At 45.4% G+C, this 21268-nt stretch overlaps 1 protein-coding gene across 1 annotated transcript in view; it reads right to left on the minus strand.

Annotated features, from left to right (window-relative positions):
* Positions 1-21268, minus strand: part of NFATC4 (nuclear factor of activated T cells 4) — a 339399-nt gene that overhangs the window by 93274 nt on the left and 224857 nt on the right. Inside the window, exons 4-5 of the mRNA XM_086923625.1 lie at positions 18465-18664; positions 3593-3765 (exon numbers count right to left, since the gene is read on the minus strand). Coding sequence (XP_086779751.1) covers positions 3593-3765; positions 18465-18664 — 373 coding nt within the window. The remainder of the gene's footprint in view (positions 1-3592; positions 3766-18464; positions 18665-21268) is intronic.

The raw sequence follows: 21268 nt of genomic DNA on the forward strand, positions 1-21268 counted from the left end.
TAGGTAGGTACCTCTTTGTACCAACTGCATAAACTGTAAATTACTCCAAATAAAGGAGTGACGATTTCCCTGAGTTTCAGTAAATATGAAAGTGTGTTGGAAGCTGGTTGGAAATTGGTTACGTTTAGAGGACAGAGCAAACTCAAGGAGATGATGGACGGAGCGCTGAAACTTCTCAGACCCTCACCCCCAATCACAGATCTGGGTTGAATCCATCGTCGATCTTTAGCTCCCCCCTCCCCCCCAGTTCAGACACAGCTATATGCAAATCAGTCTTGAACCTTTGCCTCATGAGAACAGTCTAGTCCGAACTGCCAAGCAATGCCTTCCCTGGACCGGAAACAAGGATCCTGGGACCCGTTTCGGACTAACAACTCTTATCAGCCAGGCTAGCTTGGATCCAGTGACAAAGTGAGCAAGGGACCCACGTCTGGGCAAACCCTGCCAACTTAAGGCAAACTAAGCAAACACAAGGAGATCATGGACAGAGCGTTGAAACTTTTCAAACACTCATGCCCAGTCGCAGATCTAGTTTGAATCCATCATATCCCTGTGTATTATTAGAAGTCAGATTTTAAATGCAAAGTGCAATGTAAGTAAAATAAAAACATGGATTTTAAAATGTGCTTTTCTTATGTAGTACATTGGTACTACAGAGAAAGTGCAATGTGGGACAGTGTAACTTTTTGTTAACCGGGTTCTGCTTTTGCAGTACTTCTTTTCAGACACTGGAGAGGATTTACAGAGATGTTCACAGAGACTTCCAAGGAAAAGGGTCGCTATACCTACAAGTTAAATTCAACCAATACAAACCAAAAAATAACACTACGCTCCAGACTTGCACTACATATCATACCACTTTACCATAAGAAATCCGTAGGAGGAATTACTTTCTCAGCACAAGCCACCAAGCTCTGGAGTTCACTACCAGGCAGTATTAGAAGCACCCAGGATCAAGTACATTTCTGAAGACAGTGGAAAAACATGGCTATTTCCTAGATAACTGGACCACCCACATTCCAGCAACAGAGCCCAGAACACAGTTGCATCCTCAAGTGCAATCCTCAGCTTACAACCCACAAATTCCAAATAACTCAACCAGCAAACTGATTTCGAAATGCAGGGAAGCCAAGAAGCGATGGTTTGCCGTGGCATTATATAGTTATGTATTCAATGGCCCACAAATACATTAAAACCATACTATGAAGCAGTCAACGGATAATTATAACTTATCTTAAATTCACATAAGACATATCTGCTCTGAGTGTTGTCCATCACCAGTACTGTACAGCCAAAAGAACAGACATCACCAAACGAACAAACACGGAATAATGGAAGAGCTATGTCACACATTGCTGGACAATTCAGAGTCTACAATATATTGCACCACTGCAGGCCCCAAATATCTGAAAAATCAGGCAGCTTCTTTACGTCACTCAAAGACACTCAGATATGGGGAGATAGTAAAAATGCCCATCCCTACAGATCTCTCCATTTCTCCCTCCAACCATATCAGCTGAGGACAACAAAAATACAACCAGGTGCAGTAGCAAATACTATAAACGGACCTGCAGAGCTGTTCAAGCTACCAGTACACTGAAAACCATAAAATTGCTGCTGTGCAGAGATATTTTAAGGAGGCATGGGAAGGGTGGGCTCTATCCCAGGTCCCCAGCCTTGTAGGGGGGCCCTGATATGTTGTTGCCCTGATTAAATTGAATAATTCTTAACAGATTTTTTTACATACCGTTTTCCTTTCATTTATTTTGAATGCGGGTGATGTATTGGAGTCCAGTACAGACATCTGTCAGAGAAATGTTTGTTTTTCAACAATGTTTGTTTTTCAACACCAAGCAACATCCATAATAACGTATTTTAGATCAAAACAGGACCTCACTTATGAGAAACGGCAGGGATCACAAAGATTATTTGCAATAATATTAGTGAGATGCTGCTTAATTATGTTAATGAAATCACATGTCACTATCCCTGAATATTAGATGCAAACACATTTAGAATGTGGACGTGTGTGTCTGTACTCTGCCAGTGACCTGGCCAAAGAAGGCATAAAAGATCTGAAATTGGATGATAAATTCAAAGCTGTTACAAACAGGGGCCCCCAAAATACGTTTGGCCATGGGCCCCCAAAATCCTGAAGATGTCCCTGTTCCTGTGTCTCTCAAACTTGATAATTCACCAAACTGCTTCAAGCCACATTTCATAACACGATAACCACACCTCAGTGGTCATCACACACCACATGGAAACACTTCCACATAGGATCAAAACAAAGACAACATCCTTTCAACCACACATCCCACACAGTGTAGAGTGCTACCCATTTAGGAAAGTGCTTCAGCACCCCATCTGGGGTAGTAAGCACCCTGTAAATGCTGCAATACAATACAGTACTCACAACAGCTAGCCTAGCATGCCTAGTTACAACACCTAACCTAACATACCAACAATAGCTACTCTACCATACCTAACCTACTGCCACCTCGGCAGTGTGTATAACGCATGCCTGCTATGAGGTGGCGGTATATTGAAAAAGGAGCAAGTTATGAATATGGGACTTCTCGTAACGCCTTACAGTGCTGCAGCCTGCTTCATGAATCACTTGTAGCTAACTCAGGCACCTATAATAACAATGCGCTGCAGCCTGAATTGGGAAAATGCAGTTTGCAGCTTTTGAAGGGCATGAAAATGTAAATGCCGCTCCTTCAGAAATAGTGAAACTAGTTGGCTTTGCCAACTTGTTACCAATGAAATTGTATCCCAGGGAACCTCGTGCTCTATGTAACCCTAGTCCATCTGGCTACTTTGTTTTAGATAACTCTGACATTTTCAAATCTATCCTCATATTTACATGTTTTACAAAACCTAAAGTGGATCTCTTGCTAGGAAAGAACATGTTATATACCTGTAACAAGAACTATTTAGCAAGAAAGTTATTTGGCTAGGGAAATCTACCAGGTTAACTTGCAATCTAGCCCTAAATCCCTGACCTTTGCGAGGTTTGGGTACAGATGCAGACTGTAAAATGAACTAAAATGGGTCACTTAGATCGCTGCTCCAACAGTGCCCAAAATAGAAAGAATCAGTTCTTAGTGAGGGTATTGGAGGACTCATTTGTGTTGTGTAAGTTGGAAATTAGAAAAAAAAAAGAATTTCAAAAGTCCTGAACATCGCGTAAGAATTTTACTTATGCTTCTGAGAACACACTAGCAGGAGAAGTATTGCTGCTGATAAGTAACTTTTCATTTCATTTACCACTATCTCGGATGTGTTGTGAATTGAGGCTTACTTTTCAAGAACTGGAGGACCACCTTTCAACAAAAGGATATGATCAGAGGAATTGTTCCTCAGTAGCAGACTTAGGGATTCCTCTCTTAATAAAGCACACTGTTTTTAAATAGTGGTTTTCGTTACCAAGAATGTATGATTCCCAGCCAAATCACAATGTTTTGGGAATAGTTGATTAAATACCATCTCAGTAAAAATGTTTTGTGACTAGTAGATTACATCTCCTCGAGTATGGCCCTGTGTGTGACTGGGTTCCCCTGTTGGCCAATGCCCATGAGCTACTTACAGCATTCAATAGGAATGGAGGCAGTCTGGAGGGAGACCACCTTCCCGTTGCCCTGCGGTATGTGTACCCGAAAGACCAGCCGGACTCGTGTGTTCTTCCTCCCAATGTCCGTCTCGCCCTTACGCAGCTCGATATCCGAGTTCCGCAGCTTCAGGATCCCAGCACAGTCAATACTGGAAGTGTAATATACAAACATTATAGAGCAAAATAAACCAGTGCACAAAAGGATGGTGACATACAGTTTATAATCACACACTTGGTTCTCCTTAGATTGTACTCAACTCACAGAGATTATACATGAGGTTCTGTAGTCAAATATCTGTCCTTCTACGGTCAGTAACATGAATCAACTTTTTAATCAAATAACTATTACATTTTACTCTAAATAATGTACTGATACTACAATCAAACAAATATCGAATCATAACTTCTGTACTTCAGAAACATTCGAATCCAATACATTTCTGCTTATAGTGTATAACACACATGTAGTATAGAAGGAAAATAGTCCCACCTGCTGTACATTATAAGGATATTGCAAATCACCGAGGGATTCATAATCATAAAGAGGAACGAAACCTTTATAAGGTTATTGAATGCCAAGTTGACTTGCAACACCCTTATCAAGAAACAGAAAATAATCCTAGTTGTGCAGTGGGAAATAGTGGCTGTGTTTTTATAATGATATGAAATCCCAGAGGGTAACAGAAAGTGTTGTGAATATGTCAGTCATTATTTATATCTATATATATCAGTAATATGACTATACCTCAGCACATAAGGAATATGCTACTTACGAGTATGCATCTGTTCTTGGCATAGAGGGCTGCAGAGTGGTACATTATGAATAGATCGCCATCTGGTGTTGGGCTCGGATGATTGCACTATGTTTTTCTCTTGGAGAGTCTTTTGTATGTTGGTGACTCCTCCCTTGGTTGGTAGTGCGCATGGGCATCGGCTCCATCCTTAGATTGTTTTGCCATAGTAGGGTTAGATGGAGTAGTATGATAGAATACAGATAAGAATGCCCATGTAAGTGTATCTAAATAAGATAATGTTGGAACAGACACAGGTTTCCGGGGAGGCTGGGAGGGCATGTACCACTCTGCAGCCCTCTATGCCAAGAACAGATGCATACTGGTAAGTAGCATATTCCGTTCGAGGCATATGGGCTGCAGATGGTACATTATGAATAGACTATACAGCAGTTCTCTCCCTAGCGGTGGTTGCCCGTGTCTGTTGCAACTGTCTGAAATAAAGTTTTTAATACTGCTTGTCCCACTCTAGCTTGTTGTGTTGTGTGCACATCTACACAATAGTGTTTTGTGAAGGTGAGCAGTGTAACCCAGGTAGCTGCTTTGCATATGTCATCTAGTGGAATGTTTCCCAAAAATGCCATAGATGCTCCTAGTTTACGTGTAGAGTGAGCTCTAGGAGGAACAGTTAATGTTCTCTTTGCTTTTAAGTAGCATATTTGAATGCATTTTACAATCCATCTGGCAATGCCCGCTTTAGAGATTGGATTGCCTTTATGAGTAGGAGAAAACGCAACAAATAGCTGTTTTGTTTTTCTGAACGCTTGTGTTTTTTCTATATAGTACAATATTGCCCTTCTAACATCCAATGTACGTAGGGCTCTTTCTGCTACTGTTTGTGGTTTTGGAAAGAAAACCGGTAATTCCACTGACTGATTGATGTGGAATGCCGAAATTACCTTTGGTAAGAATTTTGGGTTTGTTCTAAGAACCACTTTATTTTGGTGTAACTGCATGAATGGTTCTTGAATTGTAAAAGCCTGCAACTCACTTACTCTTCTAAGTGACGTGATAGCTATGAGGAAGGCCACCTTCCATGTGAGGAATTGTATTTCACACCTATGCATAGGTTCAAAGGGTGGCCCCATTAGTCTGGTAAGTACTATATTGAGATTCCAGACTGGGGAAGGTGGTCGTCTTGGTGGAATCACTCTTTTGAGTCCTTCCATGAAAGCTTTAATTGCTGGTACTTTAAACAGGGAAAGATGTTGCCTGTTTTGTAGGTACGCCGCTATGGCTGCGAGATGAACTCTGATAGAGGTATATGCTAGGTTACATTGCTGCAAGTGTAGTAAATAGCAAATGATTTGTTTAGTGGATGTGTCCAGAGGGTTGATGTGCTTACTGTTACAGTGTATAGCAAACCTTTTCCATTTTGCTGCATAGCATGCTCTGGTGGTAGGACGCCTTGCTTGTTTAATGATTTCCATACATTCTGGTGGTAAATCTAAATATCCAAACTCTATGACCTCAGGAGCCAGATCGCTAGGTTCAGTTGTTTGGGATCTGGGTGCATTATTTCTCCATGGTTCTGTGTAAGATGCATGGGTAATAATCTTAGTTTTTGATGTGGCACTTGTGAGAGTTGTAGTAGCGTGGTGAACCACGGCTGTCTTGCCCACGTGGGTGCCACTAGTATCATTGTCATTGAGTGTTGCTGCAGTTTCCGAACCAGTAACGGAATTAGTGGGAGAGGAGGGAACGCGTAAGCAAATTTGTTGGACCAATTTATCCATAGTGCATTGCCCTGGGACCGTTGGTGCGGGTACCTGGATGCGAAGTTTTTGCATTTTGCGTTCTGATGATTGGCAAACAGATCTATCTCTGGTTGCCCCCATTTTTTGAAGAATGGCTGCAGTATTTGGTGGTGCAGCTCCCATTCGTGTACTTGTTCTGACTGTCTGCTTAGGATGTCTGCTATCTGATTTTGAACTCCTGGTAGGTGTTCTGCTAACAGATAGATCTTTTGAGGAATGGCCCATCTCCAAATGTCCTGTGCTAGTTTGGATAGTTGGAGAGAGTGTGTCCCCCCCTGTTTTTGAATATAATACATTGCAGTCATGTTGTCTGTTCTGATCAGGACTGCCTTGCTTGTTATTTGTATTTGGAAAGCCTTTAGTGCTAGAAATACTGCTAATAGTTCCAGGTAGTTGATGTGCAGTTTCTTTTGCTGCACACTCCACTTCCCCTGCACTGTGTATTTGTCCATATGCGCTCCCCATCCGGAGAGCGATGCGTCTGCTGTTATTATCACTTGTGGAATTGGCTCTAGGAACGACCGTCCTTTGGAAATGTTTTCTGTGTTCCACCACTTCAGAGAGCGATACGTCCGGTCGTTTACCAACACCAGATCTGTAATCAGACCTTGAGCCTGATTCCACTGTGTCGCTAGACACTCCTGTAGTGGACGCATTTGTAGCCTGGCATGTGGTATTAGCAGTATGCAGGAGGACATCATGCCTAACAGTTGCATAAACACTCGTGCTGGTAGTGAGTGTTATGGCTGAAATCTTTGTATTAACCCGACCATTGTCTGTATCCTGATTGGGTTGGGGTATGCTATTGCCTTTTCTGTGTCTATTGTAGCCCCCAGGTATTGCTGAATCTGGTTTGGTTGCAGGTGTGACTTTTTGTAGTTCACCGTAAACCCTAGGTGGTGCAGCAATTGAATTGTCTTCTGTGTGTTGTGAAGACATTCTTCTTGTGACTTGGCCTTTATTAACCAATCATCCAAGTATGGGAAGACATGTATTTGTTGTCTTCTTAGGTGTGCTGCCAGCTAGGCATTTTGTGAAAACTCTCGGTGCTGTTGTGACACCGAACGGAAGGACTTTGAACTGATAGTGTTGTCCTTCTACTACAAACCTTAGGTATTTTCTGTGGGCTTTGTGAATTGGGATATGAAAGTAAGCGCCTTTTAGATCCAGTGTAGAAAGAAAGTCCCCTTTCTTCAGTAAAGGGAGTACTTGTTGGAGCGTGACCATGTGGAAATGCTCCGAATTTATGTAAGCATTGAGAGGTCTGAGGTCCAATATTGGTCATAGGGACCCGTCTTTTTTGGGGATTAGGAAGTATAGAGAGTATACTCCTGTCCCTTGTTGATTTTTTGGGACCTTCTCTATTGCGTGCTTTTGTAGAAGTGCTAGTACTTCTTCTTTTAACAATGTCAGATGATCTTGACTCATTGGACGCTGTTTGGGGGGGATGTTTGGTGGGGTAGCTGTGAGTTCCAGGCAATAACCATGTTGGATAATCTGTCTCACCCACTTGTCTGATGTGATGTTTTCCCAGACAGGTAGGAACTGTGATAGACGTCCCCCGACCGGTGTTATGTGGTCTGGGGGGAGTTCTATGAAGTCACTGTTTTGGGGTTGAGGCGTTGCGGTTGTTATTATTTCCGCGGCCTCTACCTTTGTTGTTGTTACCCCTGTAATTTCCTCTTGAATTGCCTTTGGGTGATGTAGGTGTGAAAGAGGTGGATTGCTGATTTGTTCCTGTATTTTTTGAGCCCCCTCTATAGGTGGATCTACGAAAGGAACCTCTTTGTGTTGGCTGTTGCAATGCTCCCATTGACTTCGCCGTTTCTGTATCTTTTTTCATTTTTTCTAAGGTCTCATCTGTGCTTGAACCAAACAGTGTCTTTTGATCAAATGGTTGGTTCAGTAAGGACGTTTGTACTTCCTGTTTGAATCCTGAGATTCTAAGCCATGCATGTCTCCTTAACATGACACTGGTGTTGATAGATCTTGCTGCAGTGTCTGCTGCGTCTAGGGCGCACTTAATGGAAGTATTAGTTATTATCTTACCTTCCTGTATTAACTGATCTGCCTTTTTCTGATGTTCTTTAGGGAGATGTGTGATGAGTTTTTCTAATTCATCATAATGTGCCCTGTCATAACGTGCAAGTAGTGCCTGTGTATTGGCTATACGCCAGCTATTTGCCGCTTGTGATGCTACTCTCTTGCCTGATGCATCTATTAATTTTGACTCTTTATCAGGTGGAGGAGCCTCTCCTGTAGATAATGAGTTTGCTCTTTTACTAGCGTTTGAGACTACAAGCGAGTCCAGAGGTACATGCCCTTTGATAAATATTGGATCCTTTGGAGCCGCCTTATATTTTTTATCAATTCTTGGGTTTAACACCCTAGCCCTCACTGGGTCTTTGAATATTTCTTCTGTGTGACTGAGAAGACCCTTCAACATAGGAAGAGTACCTGATGTTCTTTGTGCATTAGGTAACGTCTCTAACAGGAAATCCTCTATTTGAGGTTCTGTATGTATATCTACTTTATGATATTTTGCTGCCCTGTTAATGAGCTGTACAAACCCTGTGTTATCATCAGGTGGTGAAGGCTTTGAGGGATATAACTCTGGGTCGTTGTCTTCATCTGACCCTACGTCATAATTTTCCCATGGGTCATCCGCATCTGGGATGGTTTCATCATCCCCTTGAGGTTCTCCCTCCCCTGGATCACTGTCTACATCAGACTGAGGTGTAGATGGTCTAGGTGTGTAAGGTGTAGGAATATTTGGCATAGTGTGAGGAATAGGAGAAGAGGGTGTGACTTTAGGTCGAGGAGAAGCAGGAGGAGTTGTATTTGTCCCCAGTGTTCTCTTTTTTGAAGGAAGAGATTTATCTTCTGTCTATTCATTCTTTCTCTTCTTCGTCACTACTTTGCCAGTTTGCGGATCGATAAACAAAATCTTTTGTTTGGGATCTGTTTGTTGCTCCTGAATCGGTACCGAAGGCCCTGGTTCCGAAAGGTGCTTATGTTTTTGATCGTCAGTGTTCGGTGTTTTCGGCACCGAGTGTCTACTCGATTCCGACTTCCTGGGTATCGAGTGAGTCTTGGACGATGAATCATGTTTCTGTTTCGACATGGAATGTTTCGATACCGAGCTTTCCCTTGTATGGAGCTTCGGTGTCGAAGTCGATGTCAACCTTTTCTCGGATCCGACATGGTGGGAGGCCGAGTGTTTCGGTTTCAGTTTCGGTTTCGTTGCCGGGCCCGAGGGAGGGGCGTCGGAAACTTTTTTCTGCGGTTTGACCGGGCTCGAAGGCGGGGTCGTTACCGCACGGGGTTGGTTTTTCGGTAAGGGGACGTCGTCACTCACGGTTTGTTGCACGTCGAGTTCTTCAACATCCGACTGGTCCCCTTCCGACCCCGACTGATCCTCTTCTTCCTCGATTTGCTCGTCTCCGAACAGCTCCGGGATCGCCTCCGACTGCATTCTGGAAACCTCGTGTCTTCGAGCTCGACGATTTCTAATCGTTAGCTTGGAGGAGAATGCTGCACAGGCTTCGCAGTCCCTGGATTCGTGTTCAGGCGATAGACAGAGGTTGCACACCTCGTGTAGGTCCTTGTGTGGGAACTTAGCACCACACGTTGGACATTTCTTGAATGGAGTCCTTTCCATGGACTCCGGGCTTGACTGCGTCGCGAAAGGCCTCCTGTTCGTCGACGTAGATCACAGTTTTTTCTTCGATTTTGAATTCGCAACGCGTCGGAATGGAAATGAAACGCGTTCGATAACAATAACGTCGAATTGGAAAGGGAATGCGCGCCGATAAATCACTTTTCTCTGAAGTTGATCTGGAGCGTCTCGATCCTCATCCGAACCCGATGGCGGAAAAAAACAATCTAAGGATGGAGCCGATGCCCATGCGCACTACCAACCAAGGGAGGAGTCACCAACATACAAAAGACTCTCCAAGAGAAAAACAAAGTGCAATCATCCGAGCCCAACACCAGATGGCGATCTATTCATAATGTACCATCTGCAGCCCATATGCCTCGAACTTATAATTGTCCATAAAAAGTACACACTGCAGAACTCGGCTGGTAACAGTCACATTACCTCTCAAGAAGAAGAAGAATTTGTCACCATGGAGTTCCAAATGACTCCACCAGTTAAAGTCTATACTGGGTGCCAAGCACTCTATATTTGGTGATTAACCAATGGCACACATTTACCTTTAAAGTAGCAGAGATGAGATTTCTTGTTTTACACAAAGGAGCAGAAAGCCTACTTTGTGGCTCAGGCCTAGAAGTGATGGCTGAGTGGAGATAACAGAGCAGTCAGCTTGCTTCACAGAGTTGTAGGTATGATGGGTGCGGCTGGTGCAGTGGCACCAGGTCCCAGTGGTATGGGGGGCCAACTAAACACTGTTTGTTTTACTATTATTCCTAATTTGCATTAGGGCCTAGTGGGCACTTGCTTTAGTAGTGTTGCTTTGGGCCTCTGAGTAATGGACTAGGGGTGGGGAAAATTGTATCAGAGGAGGCACCTTACTTTGGGCATCAGAGAAATGACAGTGACTGGGATGGGTCAAAATTGGTGCTCACATTTTTAACAAAGGTCAGAGGAGACATTCCAGTTGGCAAGGCAGCAGCTGTCATCGGTGCAGCAGGTGCAGCAGCACTTAGGTCCAGTGGGCCGGGGCGCCCACTGTATCACAATTAGTTCTTTTTTTTTAAAGGATATGGGGGGGCTCAATTTCTTTCATAGCATTATGGCTGAGGACACCTTTGCTGCACAAAGGGGGGCAACACATGGATGGGAGCTCATTTTTTTCTGAGAGGGAGGAAATGTAGCCTAATGGTGAGAGCTGCTGACTGTAGAACTGGGGAGCCAGGTTTAAGTCACAGCATGTGCTCAACATCCTGTGGTTCTTGACAAATCGCTTAATTTTCCTGAGCCGTAAAAAAAATCTCATCATGTATAATGTAATTGGAGGAGAATTCTTGCTACTCAGGTCCACGGTTATTATCACTGCAGCAGGTGCATAAGGGCCGAGGAGTGTGATGGGCTCACAAAACCACAATTACGGGAGCAGAGGTTTTTTCGTTAATTTATGTTTTTGTTTGATGAATTTGCTCTTTAATAAATCTTACATTTATTGTGGATTATACGGCTGAAAAAAGTCACTCTGAAATAACCTCATAAGCCCTGCCCTCTGAGCTCAGCCCTGCCCCTTGCCCAATCCTCTCATAAAAGTTTGGAGGGGGCCCTGACTTAAATGTATCTGAGGGGCCTCTGCTATGAGGTAATATTTGCTATACTTTCAGATTATTATGTCTGGATTGTGCATTTCATATCTTTGCAGAGGGTAGCAGCCAGTCTCTCGAGGGGTGCACTTCGGGTGCCCCTCAACCTCACAGCATCACTGTGAAGTCACAGCCCTGTAAACAAGGGGAGCCTTTACTGAGCTTGCATGTGTTTTGGATACTCACACGTTAATGAATGGAAAGCAAAGAACAATGTATGCCGGAAAACGCACAGAACAGGGCAGTTCACCCTTCAGAGCCTTGCAGGGGACTGTATGACTCATCAGTAGTCATAAAAGTGACTTGCTTCAACTCCTACGGCCTTCCTTTTTACTAGTCTCAACTTTGTGGGCAGATACCACAGCAACAGAGAATAAGGAATGGAGGAGAAGGCAGCCTGGGGCAGCTTAGGTCGAGGCAATCAGTAGCACTGTATGTACTTCGCATTGTGGGCTTCATTTTGACGCAATGCTTGGGGGTATTCATCTCACCTACCTGGCAATGGGTGATACCGACCCTAAACTATCTTGCAATCCTGGCCTTCCCTAGTGCCTCAAAAAGTACCAACTGTTGGTTGATAGAAATCGGGTCCCTGGTTCTGCTGAGGGTAAAAACGCCACGCGTTGCAGGCCTGGCGTGTGTAGTGTATACTCCTGGTATGTGTAGGGTCTACTCAGGAGCTGAAAATGTGGACATATAGAGAATGCTGAAAGGATGAGCGCATTCTTTGGAAGTCTTCCACAGTCTTTGGGACAAAGGTGGAGTCAGGCATCGAAACCACCATAACCCACTGGCATTAACTGAATAATTCAAAGGCACAAAGGCTTGAAGGCCACTCCAGCGCCTCTCGTGCATGAGAGGCGCTTTGTGTCACACGAGGATCTTGACTCACAGTTTATGCTTCAGTTTGGATGGAACCAGACTAAGGGCTCCTGAGGCCTTTGGCACCTTGTCCTAGGAAAGAGATGGCTCAGTCTTGCAAATATCTTGGTCACTGGCTGGGGTGAAGTATTCATCTGAACTGTTCGGGTCGGCAGATATCCCCACTAGACAGAACATGTCGGTGTCAGCCCGCACCCTAGCCCCAGCCATGTGACGTGAAAACACTTCAAAAGAATTCTGCTTGATTTCTCTCAAAAGGGCCACGTGGCGGAGTCTCGGTCGCTCGCTCCTGTAATGAGCTGCGCCGGAGGACCTCCTGCCACCAGCCACGTCATCCAGGCTCTCAGCAGAGAGGCCAACGTGATTAAAGCTAGCTCCTCGGGACCATGCGCACAAGCACAGCAGCCACGTTTCAAGCCTGCTTTCCATGTTTATGTTGTGGCTACACGTGAGGAGGTGCGTGTCTTGTGGGTCACACTGTAGGGGACACTTTCAAGCAAGTGTAAACAGTGCTCTGAGCAGAAGGTTCGCCCCTACCAGCATTACCTGTTGCCCCCAGCAGTGCATACAAAGACTACAGAGCACGGGAATTGCTCCAAGCAACCCAGGTAATGCACTCTGCAGTAATTTGGCATAAAGGAGGGTGGCGCATGGGGCCAGATAACTGTTAGAAGCTTTCAGGTACACCGATTCCGTTTGTGAGCAACTCTTTCAGCTTGGGGTTTGTTGTGCATTCTGATACTCGTGCTCCTGAGTTTATTATGGGTGAAACTGGACTCCAAGGATGCGAGCTGCCCCTCTCACATATGAATTGAGGAAACCTGAGCGCTGCAGCGTGTTGCTGTGAGCTGTCCAGGAGATGATTAACCACGGTTCAGCATCACTCTGCACCAGAGCGCCCCAGGCCAGCTGCCAGTCCTCCCTGTCAGGGCTGGCAAGGCGACAATCTGTCTTTCAGCCTGCTCTCCTCTATGGTCCCGCAGCACTCCATCCCTCCGGGAAGCTTCCATCCCTCCAGGAGAACGCTGCACCGACTCCCTCGCTCTTGGTTCCTGCAGCTCAGACTCTCCTCATGATCTTGCAGTGTGGCCTCCTTCGTGCCTCCAGCAGCACCCCATCTCTCCCGGGGTTCCTGCAGCTCTCTTCCCTTCTTTCCGCAGCCTCCTGCATGCCCCACCCTGTGGGCTCGGGCATCACTCTCTACCCTGAAGTTCCTCCTTCGGGTTCCTGTATGACAGATCCATGTGGTACCTAAGGCTTGAAAGGGACCGGTGCTTCCATCCAATGGCTCCATGGAATATCTCCACACGCCTGTGGCACTCTCTCCAGGCTGGACAAGAGCTACCCCATCCTGTGAGGTTCATGCAGCTCTCACTTTCTGTGCTCTTACAGCGCTCTCTCCTTTCAGGATTCTGGCCTCCATATACAGTGCAGCACTCCCTTTAGACAGGAAACTCCTCCTTTCAAGTTCCTGCAGCCCTCCCTGCGTCTGTGTATACTCAGTGTACGATCCCTCTGGACTTCTGCAGCTCTCCCTGCTCACCATCAGCACAGATGTCTGCCTAGAGTCCTAGACCATGTTGGGAGGACTTCCAGCAGCCCTGATTACGTCACTAAGCATGACGTGACATGTAGTGCTGCACTTAAGATGGAAAAAGTGAACAAAGTCCCGGGATGCTTAGTGCTGTTGGCTAAAACCAAGAATTCCTGAAAGTCGCCCTCAAGACATGGAGTCGGTTCAGAGCTGTGACTGGGGGACTCGTGCAGCACATCCTCCATTCGGACTCCTGACCCACTGCACCTCACCCCTCCAGGTCCTCGCTGGAGCATCAGCCTTCCCTGCTGCTGCTGGGTCTGCTGGCGAGCAGTGAGGCGACCTGCTGACAGGCTGCATCACCACAGGAGCTCACCAGGATGGAACCGATGAAAGTTACGCAAGGGACAATCCACACATGTTGTCCTTCCATTCCACCCTTCTGACATCACCCTTTCATCCTTTCTCCAGCAGCCTTCACTTCACCACAGTAAAACTTTGTGAACATGCTTGTATGACCTGTGCTGGCCAGTGGCCACCGCAGCTCAGCTTTATAGTGCTCACCAGCCAGCGCGGTCATTGTTTGGCTGTCAGTCTTGATGTCCCTCAGCTACAGACTTGTGATGTCACAGCACCCCAGATGGTCCTGACTCACACTGAAACACTCCAGAGCTCAGTGCTGCCTGCATGGAGATGGACAAATACCTCTATTGCTCCTGTGTGGCTGTCGCACCTATAAAATGGCTGCCACCCACAGCACCCTCAGAGCAAGCAGTTGGGTCCGAGCGGTAAGCTCTCTGCGAGTGGATACGGCCAGCGCTCCAACTGCTCACTTCAGGGGCTTACGCAAGTCTTGGCAGAGGAACTTTTCAGAGGACCACTGAATAGAGGCAGTATTGCACTGCTTTGTACTGTGGCACTTGTGTAGCACGTCATATCACTGCTGCGGCTCCAATGCCCAGTTTGGGAGGGCGGGTAAGAGCTACCCATATATCGTGGATGGGTGAAAGTGTGTATGTATAAAGAGTGATTTGAGTGGGAAGTGCTGGGTGTTGTGAGGGAGGGCTGGATAGGTGCTCCAGTTGTGTAACTGCAAACGTGGTGCTACACATAGGCATGCCAATAATGCTATTCTTGTTCCCGCCACCACAGAACACACGGGACACCAGCTGCCTTTTTACACGTCTTTATTTCAGCGTGTATCAGCACGAACTGCCGGGCTGCCCCCAAGCTCCTCCTCTTCCCTTTCCTGCCATGCCTGACCCTGGGTTACAGACAGGACAGGCATGCGATGCGACATCGCTGAAGAGCGCAAAGCAGATAGAGTTGCACTAAGCGATACACATCATCTGCCTCTGGTCTCCATGGTTACATTATTCGGATGTCAGCTTATAGGGTATACACAGGTTGCAGAGTAACATTGGTTGGGTGACAGGGTCAGGTGATTAGGAACAACAAAGTTTTTAAAGCACTTAAAAACTTTATGCGGTTGAGGTTTTGTATTATTCCTGGAGAGGCTTTCAGAGCTTGTTTATCTGTACCACAACGGAGGTCCAACCAAAGTGGGACTTTCTGAAGAAGGAACTCGGCAGAAGCAGTGCCAGTATGGTTCTGCGGGTGCTAGGTTTTCTATACACCCGCCAGACAACTCCGATCTGCCCAACTCGCCTGGCCTCTGTCCCACATATCCTTCGCCTACCTCGTCGCCAAGATCTGGAACACCCTACCCCTCCACCTCAGGCAATCTGCATTATTCACCCAGTTCAGGAAGGACCACAAGACCTGGCTCTTCGACTGAACTTCCACACCCAAATGGATCAGCAGAAGCCCCCTCACCTCCAAGCTCCTTGAGACCCTCACAGGTGAGTAGTCATGCTTTCCAACCCTCTGATTGATTGATTGAGGTTTCAAGTTTGTGTTGTAGGAAAATGTGCCCAGTACCCTAGATGGCTTGGTGGGTAAAGCAGTGTGTCTTGTCTATGCATCTTGGCACTGAGAGCCATTTAAGAGCTATAGTGGTGGTGCGATTGCAGCTTGGAATCTCCCACCTGAGACACAGACCTAGCTTGACTTGATGGTACAGCACAGTCTTCTGAGAAGGAAAAGGTTTGATCCCCAAAGGACACTCGTCTCCCAAGCACTTTGTTCTTTCACTTAACAACCAAGCCTGGCTGAAATAGGTTGTGTGGTACAGGGGAAAGATGATTTGACAACCTAGTGCTTACTTTGCCTGGGGTAACTTCCACCATCTACAGCAGACTGGCTGCCGCCAGAAAGGAAAGAGTTGGACCTGGGGTAGGGTACCTTGCAACAGTGGAGGAGGGGTATAAACCCATAGACCAGTGGTCTTCAAACAGTAGGATTTACCCACAGGGAAGTGTGGTCTCATATCTGGGGGGCTGTGAGTCACAGCAAGATTTATCTTTCTTTGTCCTTGCCACATTATGCTGTAAGTACTTTTGTTTGCTTCTGAGAATAACTAAATCATTCAGAAATAATGTGTGTTCACTCTGGACAGTAATGTGAATGTATTAAGTGATTGACATGGAGGTGTGAAGTAAGTTGAAGGACCCAAATGAGAGAGGCCCTGCCTTAAGACCATTTCACATCCTCACATGAGGATCACACAATCTGGAGGAAAAGGGGACTATGAAAGGAGCAGGTCACAGTCTAACCGCCTACCTACACTCAGTAACTATGCACTCAGAGACACCCAAGAAGGATGTCTATCTACCACTGCCCACGCATACTATTCAACGATGAGAAGGACAACAGGCCCCCACTCCTTAACAATGACAATCCTCCTGGTACTTGTTGGGTGGCAGACAGTACTGCCTTCCATCTGGCAAATCCAAAACAATCTTCCCCACTCCAATCTACATCACTCTAGCCTGCCCCACTCCAATCCAAAACACTCTGGCCCACCCCAATCCAAAACAATCCACTCCAATCCAATCCACCTCACTCCAATCCAAGCCAACTCATCCCACTCCAATCCAATCCAATCTACCCCACCCCAATCCAGCCAAATCCAATCTAGCCCACTCAAATCCACCCCACCCCACTCAAATTCACCCCCACCCCACCCTAGCCCAATCCAATCCACCAAATCTCAAACCGGTTCACCCCAGCCCAATCCAATCCACCCCACTCAAACCAATACACCCCACTGCAATCCAATCTACTCCACTCCAATCCACTCGCACCAATCCAATTCACCCCACCCCAGTCCACCACACCACTCCAATCCACTCTCCACTCCAATCCACCCTACCCCACTTCAATCCACCCCACTCCAATCAAATCCATCTTAAACAGTCCACCCCACTTCGATCCACCCCATCCTACCCAATCCACTTCACCCTACCACAGTTCAGTCCACCCCACTCAATCCAATCCATCCAACTCACCACACTCCAATCCACCCCACCCCATACCAATCCAACTCACCCAAATCCAATCCACCCCACTCAAACCCTACCCACCCCCTCCAGTCCAGTCCGATCCAATCCACCGCCATCCACTCTATTTCACCCCACTACCAACTTTCCTACTGTAATCCAATCCACCCCACCACAAACCAATCTAATCTAATCCACCCCACTTCAGTCCACCCTAATCCAACATACCTCACCCTTTTTCAGTCCACCCCAATCTATTTCAAACCAATCTACCCCACTACCTCAATCTACTTGAACCCACTCCACCCTATTTCACTCCACTCCACTCTACGCCTCTATGACACTGCACCCTAGGACACTCTCTGTCTCTGAACAACTGAACTCTTCTCCTTTCTACTCAACTCTGCTCCCCCACTCCACTCTACAACACTCTACTTCAACAAATCCAGTCTACAGCACTCTACTCTACTCCCCCCACTCCATTCTAAGAAACTCCCCACCACTAACTTTAAGCCATGCTGCAGAAGCTCAAGTAGTAGCTAACATGGCAAAAACACATTGCCAAAATCAATAGCTCTTGTATAGGGGAGACCTTTTGGCTTTGCCAATGCTTGTTTTAGTTCCAGATGGGCGGGTGGTTATGGGGCAACACAGAGGGAGGGCATGTGAGGGGCTAACACTGACAACAGCAGGGATGGGGGAAAGGGTTATGACGGTGCCAGCGCTGGAAGAAAATACAGCAGAGTGACCTTACCGTTACCCTCATTCCTCTGTAGAATGTATCTGTGGTCAGCGCGGGGACACACTGTTCTATGTGTAACCAGGCGCTCTATAAATGATTTATTATTATTATTAATATTATATTATATTATAACTTATTATTATTAAGTTGTGGAGTAGTCCGGAAACCCTTGATAATTACATTTGAACCCTTGTTGGTTTGCTTTTACAGTTCAAGGCAATTTATGTAGGTTTCCCTCATAAATCCAATCAAAAAATGAAAGTGCATGATAAATTATTCTCACGCATAGGTATTTTCATCGAACACCTGTCTGTTTAGGTATTGTCATTAAACAGCTATCTTTGTTTGAATGGTAACGCTCAAGTACCCTAATCTTGTGTCTATATTTCGTAGCGTATCATTTCACTCTTTCTCATGGGTGTCTTCAGGGCCCTCATGCTCCTACTTACTTGGCCGTCATGCCATTCTCTGGCAGCACTGACATCTCCAAAACTTTGGTGCTGCCAGCCACAGCCTCATAGCTGGCGGTGGCCACCATCTTGCCGGTGATGCGATGGACCTGGTAGAAGGCGTGAGGTCGCAGGTTCCTCTCGTCAGCCGTGCCAATGAACATCTGCAGCGTCAGTGGCTTCTCGTTGTAACCCAGCACCTGCAATAAACACAGCAGGACATTGTTAAAATGATCGCCATTAGTGATCCTGGTTGTTAAGAGCAGATGCCATCTGAATGAGGCCAGATGTGTGACCCCACACCAGTAACAATCCTGGAAGCATGTCCACGCGGTCCGAATGATCTCACAGCTAAGGCGTGAACAAACTACAGGGGTCACCCATATAACCCATAGGCTTTTGGGTATCTAACAAGGGAAAAACAAAGTAAAGCCTACGGAACAATATTATATCTATTTAGTTATAAGACTGGATACCATCAATTGTCCAATCTTGAGTGAATCCTTCTCAACACAAATTAATTGAAGAATTTTTTTTACCGAAGAGTATCTCCAGAAGGATAACCAGACGCACAGAGCAATACAAATCAAATGTGTAGTTTAACTTTCTCTTTTAATTAAACTACATTAACCCTTAATTATTGGTCTCTCACATTGAACAAAACTGTACACAATTCATATATACACACAAAACAAATATACTTTAGAATTACATATATACACCTTTTTTGGAACCAAACTCACGGTTCTAATGCCCCACTGATTTAAACAAGGATGTAAATGTATAATTCCTTAACATAACATTCCTTCACTTTAGATCACCAAAACAACACAAAAACTAAAACGAAGGGAGTGTACGAGGTTTTAACCACTTTTAACCTCTCTCAAAGTAGCACTCTCCTAAATAATTTTTTCAACAATGTTCGACAGATCTCTTGTTTTGGAGTCTTCCAATGTGTGTGTTGACGCGTTTCAGCCTCAGTTTAATCCAGGCCTCATCAGGACTACGAGGGCAAACATACTAGAACCCAGGTTCGAAAAAACTGTAGCCAAAGGTACAGAATCCACCTTCTATTCACAAATACTTTCAATCGTAAGGGCTTTTGCTTTGAAATGCTTAACGGTGGGCTACCAACTCAGCGGAAAACGTAAGCCTCATTACATAATCCTGGGGTTCTTCAAATAATCCACGCCGGTACTGAATCCCAGCTATAATCACTGCCGCCCTGAGCTCTGTCACTAAGCTCACGACGCCGTTTGTAACACAAACGGCGTCGTGAGCTTAGTGACAGAGCTCAGGGCAGCAGTGATTATAGCTGGGATTCAGTACCGGCGTGGATTATTTGAAGAACCCCAGGATTATGTAATGAGTTACAAACGGCGTCGTGAGCTTAGTGACAGAGCTCAGGGCGGCAGTGATTATAGCTGGGATTCAGTACCGGCGTGGATTATTTGAAGAACCCAAGGATTATGCAATGAGGCTTACGTTTTCCGCTGAGTTGGTAGCCCACCGTTAAGGATTTCAAAGCAAAAGCCCTTACGATTGAAAGTATTTGTGAATAGAAGGTGGATTCTGTACCTTTGGCTACAGTTTTTTCGAACCTGGGTTCTAGTATGTTTGCCCTCGTAGTCCTGATGAGGCCTGGATTAAACTGAGGCTGAAACGCGTCGACACACACATTGGAAGACTCCAAAACAAGAGATCTGTCGAACATTGTTGAAAAAATTATTTAGGAGAGTGCTACTTTGAGAGAGGTTAAAAGTGGTTAAAACCTCATACACTCCCTTCGTTTTAGTTTTTGTGTTGTTTTGGTGATCTAAAGTGAAGGAATGTTATGTTAAGGAATTATACATTTACATCTTTGTTTAAATCAGTGGGGCCTTAGAACCGTGAGTTTGGTTCCAAAAAAGGTGTATATATGTAAATCTAAAGTATATGTGTTTTCTGTGTATATATGAATTGTGTAGTTTTGTTCAATGTGAGAGACCAATAATTAAGGGTTAATGTAGTTTAATTAAAAGAGAAAGTTAAACTACACATTTGATTTGTATTGCTCTGTGCGTCTGGTTATCCTTCTGGAGATACTCTTCGGTAAAAAAATTACTTCAATTAATTTGTGTTGAGAAGGATTCACTCAAGATTGGACAATTGATGGTATCCAGTCTTATAACTAAATAGATATAATATTGCTCCGTAGGCTTTACTTTGTTTTTCCCTCACAGCTAAGGCGTGGCACACATACAATGATCCTGGAGAGCCAGCCCCACGTCATACTGATCCCTGAAAAAGGACCTTGACCATTACAATGGCAATGACAGAGTGATCCCAGAGACAAAGCCACACAAAATCAATGAGATACTTCCAAAGACAAGGCGCTACTCAATTAATACAATCTTAAAAAAAAAAAAAAAACACCAGGATGCCCAATACAACAGTCTTGCAACATAGGGATGACCCTGAACACCAGGCCCCACACAATCATAACAATCAGAGTTACCACCACACAAATCAAGATATTGCCTGAAGAAAGGGTTGACAATAATCCAAATGATGCCCAAGACAAGGTCCCCACAGAATGACTGCTGAGACCGTCCATATGAGTCACTAGACTCTCTACATCTGTGTGGGCCCACGCTGCCAGGAACTGGCCAAGGAGCTGGGGTATGGCGTGTCCCTTGTGTGCAGCTGTTGAGAAAACACTGCATGGCCTGACGTTAGGTAAGGGGACCTCTTTTACAGCAACTGATGCTTTATGAGACCCCTGGAGCACCAGTACTTGGGGGTTGGGTGGGAGTTACTCACCT

Source organism: Lissotriton vulgaris, chromosome 5, assembly GCF_964263255.1.
Source record: "Lissotriton vulgaris chromosome 5, aLisVul1.2, whole genome shotgun sequence".
Classification (NCBI taxonomy): Eukaryota; Metazoa; Chordata; class Amphibia; order Caudata; family Salamandridae; genus Lissotriton; species Lissotriton vulgaris.